General features: G+C 55.9%; 1 protein-coding gene across 19 annotated transcripts in view; it reads right to left on the reverse strand.

Annotated features, from left to right (window-relative positions):
* Positions 1 to 12,244, reverse strand: part of NCOR2 (nuclear receptor corepressor 2) — a 260,465-nt gene that overhangs the window by 19,970 nt on the left and 228,251 nt on the right. For all 19 annotated transcript variants that reach the window (XM_052798060.1, XM_052798068.1, XM_052798067.1 and 16 more), the window contains 7 exons: positions 11,893 to 11,997; positions 10,849 to 10,952; positions 8,231 to 8,381; positions 4,278 to 4,430; positions 3,796 to 3,882; positions 3,059 to 3,336; positions 1,886 to 2,249 (listed from right to left, as the gene is read on the reverse strand). In XM_052798060.1, the coding sequence (XP_052654020.1) occupies positions 1,886 to 2,249; positions 3,059 to 3,336; positions 3,796 to 3,882; positions 4,278 to 4,430; positions 8,231 to 8,381; positions 10,849 to 10,952; positions 11,893 to 11,997 (1,242 nt within the window). The remainder of the gene's footprint in view (positions 1 to 1,885; positions 2,250 to 3,058; positions 3,337 to 3,795; positions 3,883 to 4,277; positions 4,431 to 8,230; positions 8,382 to 10,848; positions 10,953 to 11,892; positions 11,998 to 12,244) is intronic.

A 12,244-nucleotide genomic window follows, 5' to 3' on the forward strand; every position in this document is an offset into this window, starting at 1 on the left:
CCCGGGAGGAGAAGCCTGTCCCAAACCATCCCTTCACCCCAGTACATCCACACCAGGCGGTCTGTGAGTTCATCCTGGCCCGCACAAGCAGCCGGCAGTGGAGCCTTGCTACCACTCTCCTCGGCAAGAGGAGGTCACCGCTGCTGGGCAGAGCCGGGGACCCTGGAACTCCCGGCAATGGTGACGAAACACAGTTCAGAGTGTTCAAGCACCCGCCACCCTCTGGAGCCCTAAGCTCTTTCCCAGCACACGGAGGGGAGGTTGGATCATGTCAGGGACTTCTCTCGGTTCTCCCAACCTGAGCTGGGCATTGGTGGCACTTCTTGCCCAACCTAGGATAAGCATCACCAGCTACTGTGTCTGTAACAGCAGGCTGGGGACAGTGGCTGACACAGAGCCACACCAAATGCTGCCCGGGCAGCAAGGAGCATCCCCCTCATGCACACACAGACGGATCCAGCCCCATCGTTGCCGACTTTAAAACAACTGGGGCTGCAACATGGGACACGTGAAGCACCGCTCCTGCTCCTTTCATGAAGCTTGGCGTCTTGGCGTGGCTGCTAATAAATCAAACCTACTGTTGGGGCAGAAGGAAAGCTCAGGCAACTCAGGGAAAGGTGCCTTCCAACTCTGACCCACACCATGGGGACTCCTCCTACAGATCCTCTGCACGCCAAAATCCTGTGAGCTCCGGACACACAGAATCCACCTTCTCACTAGTGTTTTGCGGGAACATTGATTTTTCCCTTGGGATTCCTCCCCACTGCCCAGGTGCTGCCTGCCCTGCGCTGTGCTCACTGTATGTGCCAGTCTCAAAGAGCCACCAACATCTGAAGGCTTCCCCCAAAATGATTGATCCAACCAGGAAGACAGCAGAGGCTGTGGCAACAGGACACACCGACCACAGAGAGCTGGAGCTAGCCCAGCTGGCAGCAAGTCATGGGGGAGGCTTTTTGGAGGAGCTCAGCACTGCACAGCCCCATCTCCCACTCCTCACTGGGGAGGCGCATCCTGGCCTCGGTTTTTGGGAGACGGAGATGTCCTGTGCTGCACGCCCCCAAATCACAAGACTCTTGGGTTAGGACAAGGATTTGCAGGCGGAAGATGCAAAAGGACCCGAAGCAGTTACCCGTAGCTAGCAGGCTTGGTGGGACAAGGTACCTTAGGGACTGGCTTCAGCACCGATCCTGCCCACAAACGTGCCACAAAGCAAGAGGGTTTTTTGACCTCTGGATCTGAGCGTGTCTCACCAGAACACTGAGCCCAGCCCAGCCACACACCTGCTCCCCCGGAGCCCCAGGTCTGGCTCTGGGGGCAGGAGATGACTGATGCCAGCAGGCACATGCAGACACGCTGCCTGGATCTACTGGCTCAGAAGGGATTAGATGTTCCTGGAGGTGAGGCACTTGGGTGCCCAGGTGATGGATGAGGCATAAACACATGAGGTAGGCAAACACGCACCAGATTGCTGAAAAGATCCCCCCACGCGGTGCACCAAGCACTGCTTTCCTGCCAGCCTGTAGAAACAAGGGTGTCCTGGGCCAGCGCTGGGACAGGGAAGACGCTTTCGAAACACCACCAGCTTCACCGGCCACGGTCCAAGTCTCCCTTTGGTTACCCCGGCGCAGACGTGGGGTGCCCTAGCTGCAACTGTGTGAGCACCCCCAGGAAGGGAGCTGAGCCCCAGCCGTCCCTGGCAGCTACCCAGTGCCGTGAGTCAGCTGCGGCCGCAGGCAAGAGTGGGCGCGGGGTGCTGGGGAGAACGGGTTCGACAGGCACCTGCTGGGAATGGCTTGGGCAGGTGGGGTCAGCAGCCACCTCCCGCGTACCTTGCCCGCTCAGCTTGCTAGGAACCTTAGCATCAAAAAAAAGGTTTGCCAAGTACCTTCGTGCTGCCGCGGCGTGGACTCCCGCGTGGAGACCGGAGACCCTCTGTGCAAGTGGCTGCCGAATGCCGTGCTGTGCCCTGCCTGGTGGTCCTCGTAGGTGAGGGCACTTTGGTGGGGCTTGCCCGGCTCAGGTACTATCACAGGAGCCCCTCTGGCAATGGAGCCACCCGAGTTTGTCACTGGGCTTGGCCTGTTTTTCAGGCTTTCTTCATAAGCTCTCTCCAGATTCCTCGGATCTTGGATGACGTCCAGCGAGTGCACAGAGTGAAAAGTCCTGCTGGGACTGCCAATGATGGACCGCACGTCATGCTTTTTGGTACTCGAGGAGGAAGAGCCGCTGTCGTACTTCAGTGGGGTACCCTGGGGACAGAAGACAGAGAAGACATCAAAGGGGTGTAGAGCAGAAGGGGATGCAGCGACCGCATCCCACCAAGTTTCAACGGGACTTGTGCTTCCTTGTTTAGTGGGTCAGTACACCGGTTTACTTGGTCAAACGGCAACAGCCATCGGCAAAGCAGAGATAATAGCTCTGCATGGTGCAGGGCAGGGTGGAGTGCCCATCTTGCATGTCTTGTTGTGCTCCAACAAGATGATGATGAGTCACTGCCGAAGGCTGGCTGTGCCCATCACGCCTCTCTCCTACACACGCTGTGAAATGAGGTAGGACTATGAGGTGTCATGGGAACCCTCTAAATATTTGGAGCCCAACAGGAGACAGCATGCCACGTTTCATCCTAACTACTGGCCTTGCTGGGTCGACACTTGCCCATAAAGGGAGGAGACCAAGATTATGTGCACCCAGAGTCAAAACTGCCGAGGGCACTGAGTTGACTCTGGCCTTGAACAAGAGCCAAATGCGTCCCCTTCCGTGTACACATGTGGATGGAATATCGCTTTCTGAATGTGCCAGGGGGTGCTGAGCTCCCTTCCCTGGGTTTTGTATTTATCCACCGGGAAAGATCATAGAACAGTTTGTGTTGGAAGGGGCCCCATCAAAGGATGGAGAAGGGCAACCTGTACCCAAGCAGAGCCTCAATTCTAACCAGTGATGTGTTTGCAACCTGAAGCCCTCTCTGCTCCCCTTTTACCTTGGGAATGGTTCCCAGGGTCTGTGCAAGGACAGCAGCCTGAGTAGGACTAATCTCATCTGCTATTTGCCCCATGCTCACCTGCGTGATGGAGCCTTCCTTCAGAGGTCTCGTCAGAGAGATGTCTGGTGTCCGCCTCAGCTCCTCCCGGGGAATCTCATGGATTGATCTTCCCGCTTCTTTCACCGTGGCCACTAGGCCTTCATGGGCTGGTTTCATTTTCAGAGGAGTAAGGCCCTCGTGAGACCTGACCTTGTAGGCATCAGATAAGTCCCTCGGTGGAGTGTTTTCCCTCTTGAGCTGTTTGGCTTCTCTTCTGAGGTAGTCCTCATGGGCCTCCACGTAGGACCGAGGTATTCCTGCAGCCCCCAAGCAGATGGATGCAGAGGGTGATTCCCAAGCCAGACACTGGACTCCCAGTCCCCGTGTGGATACTCAGTTCAAGGGGGTCTCTAGTTAATGCATGTAACTGGTACCCAACTGAGCACACAGAGCAGCTGTATCACTAATGCAGCTGGACCACCTCACATCTGCCACCAATTTCTGGACCCATTTTGCACTAGTTTCAACCTGCCTTCATGCGAGTCACTGAAAATTCTACCTGACTTTGGTGAGAGCTTAGGTTGGTAGAAGCTGAGCAAGATTGAAAAATCTCTCTGAGCACATAGCCGAGGCTGCAGAGATCTGCAGCTGGACCTTGATGTGTCCATCCTTGTTTCCTTCTGCCCTAGCCTGACAACAGCAACAAGGGGCCATGCATGTGAGATACTTCCCCACGTTACCTCTGCCCATGGCCATCTTCTGCTTGGAAGCTTTACCTTGTGTAATTGAGCCCCGCATGTGATGCTGCTCCTTTAGGTTATGGGGACTGTGTCGGTCTGGAGGGATCGCTCGACCCATGAGACCTAGAACAGATCCAAGGGGGAAAGTTGGGTTGTGACACAGGAGTTCATTTACAATGAATACACGACAGTGTTACCAGGAACTCCTCAGACAACAAGGAAAAACATCAACAATTTCTAAATTACTTAATTTGTCTTTTTTTAAAATGTGCTTCCTTTTTTTGTAGTCCTGAAGCTGGTCTGGGACTGGACAGAAACCAAAGGCAAATGGGGCAGTTTGTGTCCCTTGTTTTCCCACACTGGTCAGTTGCTGTCCTGTTGGGATGTGCTGCAGGGTACCAGCTAACCACTGCCAAAACACGGGCACGAGAAGGTCCATCATGTAGACAAGAGACAAGATGTGGTCTCTGCGGGTCAATACTAACAAAGCACGGGTGAAAGGTTTCACTCAGACCCACCTTCAATGCTGGCAGATAAGGTATCACGGGCTGATAAGCCTCGGCTGATCCTCCCCTCCATCATATCGTAGGTCCGCTTGGTTCCTGTGGTCTCATGCGAAGCTCCTGTGCTCCTGCTGTCTTCTTTGGGACACTGAGAAGCAGCAACTCCACCTGGGGAAGGGAACACCGAGAACCACCATCAGGAGCACGGAAAGTCAGCACCAGCCAAGGGAGGGTGTTTACTGCTGTTTGCGTGCGTTGCTGAAAGGTCAGATCCCATCCCAGCATCAGCCACCACTCAGCAATGCCAGAAACATCGCATGAGGTTGGCTTCCAAGAAATTCAGCTGGTGTTTTCTCCCCTCCCTGCCTGCCTCAGACTCCAGATCTGTGCCTCCCGCTTGGGTAGAAACATCCGCCCTGTCGTGTCCCGCTCCCTCCCTCCCTCCCCGGTGGGGGCTGTCATGTAGGCAGCGGGACAGCCCGGAGCCAGCACGGCGCTGGTGTGAGCAGCTGTGGTTCCACTGAACTTGGCCCTGTGGGTCTGGGGATTTTTATTTTTCTTCCCGTTTGTTTTGATTTTTGCTAGACACCTACTGTTTGGGATCTTGGCCAGCCTTAACATTTGCTGAGACACTCCCTGGGTGAGAAAATCAAGGCAAAGCGGGGAGAGGCAAAGCTGAGAATGATTCCTTTGAAACAGCGGTGAGCGTGCACAAGAACTGGGAGAGACGGCGAAAAGTCCCACGCAGGACTGATGGAGCGAGGACTAACATGATGGGAGACCACCAACTACGTCCTCATCCGAACCTGGAGCAGACTCTTCTGCAAATGAACAGTGGACAACTGTCCTGAGCTACAGCCCCCACCCCTCTGCAAGCACAGCCCTGCCCGTGCCAGGCAGCATCATGCCCACCCTGGGCGATGGGCATCCATCATGTGCGGCGAGCTGTGAATTTAGCAGGCAGCTTCTGAGCCAGCTGAATGCTTCGTGTTTATGTAACAAGCTCTGAGCAGGGATGTTGGCTTGGAGAGATAAACGCCTCTGCCCATCGTCCGTGGCCTGGCCATCCCTGCCAAGGATTGCCAGTGCCCTGATCCTCCTCTTCACGGGCACAGAAGGTGGTTACACAATTAGAGAAAATGGAGGAGAAGTTAAAAACATTCATTCCATCATGGACAATCGAGAACAAAAGTCCTCCTCAGCAAAACCAGTAATTAATAAAATGGGATTATTACAACTTCACACCCACTACTGGTTTCCACAATCAGCACCCACTCAATCCAGAAAGCGTTTGGGGCTGCGTATGGGGAAACAAGAGGGGGATCTGTCCCCGAGCCTTCACTTCAGATTCATTTGACAGGAGAAATCCGGGGGTGATGTTCAGAATCAGCCGAGCACCTTGCGGCAGATGCGGGGCGATGTGCCTGCACCCTGTCATCAAGGCACATCTGTTGCCAACAGCCCTTCTGCAGAAGGGGACGTGGTCCCGGGCACCCTTTGTACCGCTGGGAAGCAGGGGGAGGGCACGAGGGAGAAGAGAGACTAAACAGAAAGAAAATCACTCCAAACCCACGTCCCTTGCCTTGCAGAAGCCATCAGCAATCATATGCAGAATGAGAATAACCAATCTAGCACAATTCAGCTCGCACATGCTACAGGATCTCGTCTCATTACAGCTCTTTTATTTTAAGCACCCTCATGACACTAAAGAATTTGCAATTTTTTTCCTGCTTGCCAAAATTCATAATCACCAATAATTTCAGTTTTCTTATTTAATTTTTTTTTTTTAACTCTTCTGTTCCAAGCTGCGAAGCCTCGCCGGGCTGTACGGGCGGAAGGAGAGAGGCAGCAGGGCTGGCTAGGCTGCAGAAGCAGACGAGATTACTCAGGATGCGATAAACGCTATCAAGCATGTAAAAGGCTGCTGTGGAGAGGAAGGAATTAATTCCTCATCCACGTCCACGGGGGGTAGGGCGAGAGGCGATGGGCTCAGGCTGGAGCCAGGGAGCTGGGCTGACAGTGATGAGTGTGTGCAATGGGGAAGGGTCTGGTCTGCAGGTCTCCACTGCCCACAGCGGGATCCCAGCTCTGGGCACTGGCAGCCCTTGCTGCCGGGAGCCTTCCCCATCTCTCCCCTGGTGGCACCGTTTTTGAGATCAACCTCATTCGACTCCAAGCCCGGGAAAAGGAGATTAAAATAGCTTCTTGCACAAACAAGTCCTGAAACGCTTCCTGCGTCCTCCCTGGTCTGAGCCCTGCCAACTGTCCCAAAGGGCACCCAGACACAAGTCTCCCATGGTGACACTTATCTGGGCTAGAGTTGACAGTGAACGTGGGCAGGCATGGGACAAGTTGGTTTCCACACGGCAGGCGAGAGGCACGGCACAGAGCCCTGTCCTGAAAGGTCCCTGTGGTCCCAGGGCACACACAGAGGTGGCATCAGCTGAAGCTTGCGAGTTGTCCCCTGTGGCCTGACCTAAACTCTCTGCCTCTGGCCCCAGGTGAAACAACCAGCCTGCGACGAAACCAGCTGCCTACACTTGTGGGCAGGAGGAAAGGGACTTCTGCTGGACACCCTCTGCCTACATGACTAACTACAGGACCCGGGCTGCCAGGCAAACTAAAAGGGATGCTCTGCCCCAGGGATCTGCTCCTTAGTCACCTCCAAACTCAACTGAGAACAGAGGTGACACATGAGGACAGCCGTCCCCGTGCAGGTCAGAGCACACACCAGTATTTTACCTCAAGAGGACGCGGGGCTGCGATGTCTGTAACTCAGCTCTTCCCAACCCCAGCTGTGGGCGAGGAGGAGCCCTGCTCCACGCCAGAGATGCCCGGCCCAGCGCATGGCGAAAGGCGAGCATGGAGGAGTTGTTTCCAGCTTCACTGGAGAGGAACATCTGCTTATCTCTAATGGGAGCCACCGGGACTTACAGAGCAGCTTTGATGGCCAGCGCTGCGATCGGATGAGCAGGCGCAGAGGAGGCAGGAGCAGCTGGTGACTGCCTGCTGATACCGCTAACGCAGCGAGGCACCGTCGGCATTTACTGAGGAAGCGCGTTATCGTGCAGCGGGGGTGCGAGCTCCGACGTGGCTTTCGGGTCTCTCCAGAGCCCCATTGGGAGCAGCCCAGCTGCTCGCCCAGCTTTGCTTTGCTGTACTCTTTTTGCACTGCTCGCCAACCGGGCAGGGTCAGCCCGGTTAACAAGTGACACCGTCTGTGCTGGGGGCAGCTTCTCACCCCAGACGAGGCTCTGGGCATGTCCCTCAGGGTCCCCAGCACCTCCAGGCAACAGCAGCCAGCAACAGGCCAATGCACCCTCTGGACAGGCTCCTTGCGGGACGCAGGAATGGCTTCACCCCCTCCAACACCTACAGATGCTGTAGCAAAGCTCACAAGATACTGAGGCACGGTGCTGCTGGGCCCAGGAGGATTCCTGCAGGGCAGCCCCATGCTGGGAAAGATGCATGGTGCCCAAGATGCTGTAGGTGGGAATCTGATGTCCGAATAAACCTTTATGCCAAACTACCTGACCTGCCGCCATCTTGCAGGTTCTTGAGTCCCACCTTGGCTCAAGAGCTTGGGGAAGCTCTCATAACATTTTCAGACAGTCCCCTCCTGCGCAGGGTGCTAGGGGTGAAGGCAATACCTTCCCATCTGGTCCTCTCCTCCCCCCTGCTCCCCAAATCCAACCAAAACCAGAGATCCTGTCCACGGCCACAGCCTCATCGCGGCCCTGCCCACCAGCAAAGCCGCCTCCAAGGCAAGATAACTACGCGGGACAGAGGGAAACCCAGCCAGGCTGTAGGCAGGCATGGTGGGAAGGGAAAGAAACGACACTGGAAGCAAAGACACGAGGCTGGCCTGTTGCACTTCGTCAGCCTTTCCTCAAATAGCTCCCGACTCCCAGCCACAGCGGCACAAACCCCCGGCGCCTGCCCGAAAAAGGCAGAGGATTACGACTTACCCTCGTAGGACAGCACGTGGCCTTTCTTCCCTTCGTAGATGACATGTCCTTTGGGCATGGCATCCTCTCTCGCCTTCTCTGCTCTGCTGGGGCTGTCTTCTCCGATTATCCTGGTAATGGTTCCTTTGTACAGCACTTCTGCCGGGGTGCCCTTGGAAAGCCACCAAGATCCATATTTAACAGTGTCACAAGCAATTAAGCAAGCGCGCGCACAAGGACAGGCTGTTCCCCGCAGGAGGCTGAGTGGAGGGAGAGCGCGCCCGGCCTCCGCTTCCTGGCGCAGCCAACAGCGAGGGACTTGCAGCTTAATTATTGATGAGGATGATAACGAGGAGCGGTAAAAAGGTACGTGATCTGTGCCAGGCTGCTGGGAAGAGGCAGGGGGTGAGGACAGTGCAGACCTCCAAAATCACAACTCTCTCGCCCTGCGTGTTTCGGAGTAAGCTACCTGGCTCGCTTCTACCCCACGGGTTTGGGGGGACAGGGTGGTGCCTCCCTGTGGACACCTCGGTGATGGCACAGACTGCTTGAGCATTAGCTTTTTCCCTGCAGCCTATTTCCCCAGCCTGGTACAGGAGGCACGGAGATGTCCTGCCCGCTCAGGGCACATCTGCTGGCAGCAAGCATGACCTTCAGAGAGCTGCCTGCGTGCGGGAGCTGGCGGCTGGCAGCACGCCTGGGCGAGACGGCAGGCGTCAAGGAGACCGGTCCTGGAGCAGGTCGGGGACCAAAAGCTGCTGGTTAGCTCTCCAACAGAAACAGCATCAGGCTCCCTACACAAACCGGTGTGAACCGAAACCTCTCTTTCCCCAGAGGCACACACGGACACAGCTCACAGCCACCTGCCCCCCTCCAAATCCTCTTCAAAACACCCAGAGCTGGATGTCCTTGAAGATGCTGCTGGTGCTTAACACCCCTCTGCCATTGCAACCTGTCGGTGCCAACTGGGAACAGCCACCATGGGGTGACAGTCCCCCACCCCATAGCAGGGGAGGCACAGTGATGCTGTCAGAGCAAAGCTCTTGACTGACACCTGCCTACTCTGCTCATTTAACCCCACCAACCCCCAGCACGGATGCTCGTGGAAGCCTCGGGGAAGCGATGCCCCGTCCAGCTTTGCTGGTGCTTCCAGGTTGTGCCAGTGCAGACTATTTCCCCACCCCAGCTTGGAGATGCCTCTGCTCTGTACCAAGCCTTCTGAGCACCAGCAGTCCCCAAAACCCCACCGCAGCTGCCGGGATGTGCTGGCACGTGGGTTCAATGCTCTGATCGTTCGCCCTCACACCCAGTAACGGCTTTCCCAGCCGGCTCTCCCAGCTCCAGGTAAGTCATCTTCCTTCCGCGGACGTGCTCAGAGGGGATTTGAAAGCAAGTGATGACAGATGGCTTCAGAGCAGAGAGCATATATTCAAGATCTGCCTTCTGCAAACTGGATGACTAATCTGAGATCAAATGTCAGCTCTGGTACCTGGAGCTGCTGCCGGAACGGGGGGGTTCCTTCTCCCCAACAGGAGCAGAGGGATGCGGGCTGCTGGGCCAGCAGGAGAGGCAGGTAATGCCCTGGGTCTGGGCTTGGTACCTTATTCCCAAGCCAAACAAAGCAATCTAGATGGATGTAAAATACTGTCTCAGCAAACTGCTCATCTGATCTCTGGCATGTAGTGCTCAAGACCCTTCACGCCCACCTACTGCTGCCCATAGCTGCTGCAGGGGCATGCGAGGGGATGGGGCCTGCATTTGCTCTGATGGGTTATTTACAGCCCCCGAGCATCTGCTCCTGGCAGCTGTGGGATGCAGGGCACCAGGCAAGTTAAGCCTTTGCTCTGGGCCAGGATTCAGGTTCAGGTCCCCACGGTCAAAGGGAATATGGTCACCCTCCTTGAAGGAGGCAGGCAAAAATCTGAGCGCGAGTGGCTTTAAATATCTAAATGATGGCCAGATAAAATCCCTACGGGAAACAGATATTTTTTTTTTAATGCTCTCCGCTCTGTTACCAGATGAGCAATAACTCACACTGCAAAAAACTATTGCCCGCTTGCCAGCTGCTCTTCCGAAGATGGATGGTGGAGATTAAGGCCAAAGTATCTTCCTGCTCAAGAGAGCCTTTGGGCAGGACCCCCCCAGTGCAGCACATTCAGCCCTGGCAGGAGACCTCGCTACCTTACATGCACCTCGCAGCCTCCCCCTCTCCTCCGCCTGGCCAGGGCCCTCCACCCATCTCCTCCTTCTCTCCGCTCCACTTTATTGCACTGGCGAGATTATTTTCCCAGGGCCATTTAAAGCTGCTTTCGCCTCTGTTCCTGACAGCTGTGAGAAGCAAAGGGGAGTTTACACATGCTGTAAGGCTCTGCATCGCTGCTTGTCGAGCTCTGCTCTTCTGCAGGCTCAGCACATGGGACAGGGCTCGTGCCATCCCGAGCAGAGGCTGTTTGCAAAGGCTCTGGCCGCAGACCTCTCCGAGTAGCTCCATGGGATGGGAGCATTGCACAGCCCCGTGCTGCTCAGCCCCGTGCCGCACACTAAGTGCGCCCCGCAAACCCCCAGTCCTCGCGTCCAGCACCGCGAGCTGCAGCCACCAGCACCCAGGAAGCAAAAACCGCTGGAGACGAGGGACCTACGTGTGTGATGGACCCTCGGTAGGTGATGGGCGATTCCGGAGGGGGTCTGGATGTGGGTGTTCCCTTGGTGATGCTTCCTCCCGAGGCAGAGCTGAGGGAAGTACCTGTAGGACACAAAGCCGGTGAGCTGGGGGCTGGATTTGCCGTTCAGCACAAAACCTGTGGGGCTAAGACTACTGACTAAGCACAGGATTCGACTTAATCTCTAGCAAGCCGAGGTACTGGAGGGAAAGCCCTCCAAGAGATGTCAGTGTTAAATCCTGTGGCTTGTAGAGCCCTTCCCAGCCCGCCCTCTGAGGGACCCAGCCCTGCAAGCCTGGGGCTGGGAGGCAGAAAAAATGGGTATTTTGAGGCTATCACCTCCCTGTTGCCTTCATGGAGGGGCTGGGCAGATTTATGGGCCTGAGAGAAGGCACAGCCTGTCTCAGCCTCTCCTGATGTGATCAGAGCAGATCTCTGGCGAGATGCAGCTTGCGGTTGTTTGGGTTCATTTGCTTGTTATCTGTGCTGGGTTGGAGCCAGCCCACTGCACTCGTGCATCCGACTGCCTCAGTTGGGGGGTTTCACGAACCAGAATTTGCACTTAAAAGCAACACCTTTGCATTTATTTTCTTCTGCCTAGCTAATGGGGGAAGAAACATAGGAGGGCTAGAATTAAATGAAACGTGGTCCCTGCACAGCTGCAGCAGCAACAGTGAAAAACCTGAAAACCAATCAATTGCATTTAAACAGGTCTTGCTTTGTCTTAACCAACCGATTTTGGGGTGCCCCTCCAACACAAAACCTCTACCAGGATCAATGCCCAAGGCCCTGATTTGGGGAGATGGCTAGAAACATTCAGACATTGTACAGACCTATCTGCCACCCCACTGGTAATGCCAAACGGAAGGAGAGAAGACACCCCTTCGGCTGGGCACAACCCCAGAAATCAAACCTGAAATCACCGGGCAGCCGCAGCCAGTGCGGCGTTCACCAGGCTGGGCAGTGCCAGCATCCCTCCCCTCCCGCAGCCGGGGCACACGCCTCCCGCCCCCGGCAGCTCACCCCGCAGGATGGAGCCCTCCTGGGACGGCTGCAGAACCAGACTTTCCGGCTGGCTGGCCTGGCTTCTAGGAGAAAGTTGTTCCTGCTTTACTCCAGGAAAAGGCACTGGAAAACATTAATCACGTATCAGCGTAGGTGCAGGGCATAGGGCCGCAGCCCTTGGCTCCTCGAGGCTTTCATCTCTGCCAGCCCCGGGTTGGCACCTCCTCGGCGCCTTCACCATCCCCACCGCTTCACCAAGGCTGCGGCGGTTGACAGAACACACAACCGCTGGCGAGCAAAGCCAGATCATTGTTCTCGCCCTGGCAAAGGCACTGCTGGGTGCTGCCCGCACCAGGAACAGGGCTGGCAT

The sequence above is a fragment of the Harpia harpyja genome, chromosome 9 (genome assembly GCF_026419915.1).
Source record: "Harpia harpyja isolate bHarHar1 chromosome 9, bHarHar1 primary haplotype, whole genome shotgun sequence".
Lineage (NCBI taxonomy): Eukaryota > Metazoa > Chordata > Aves > Accipitriformes > Accipitridae > Harpia > Harpia harpyja.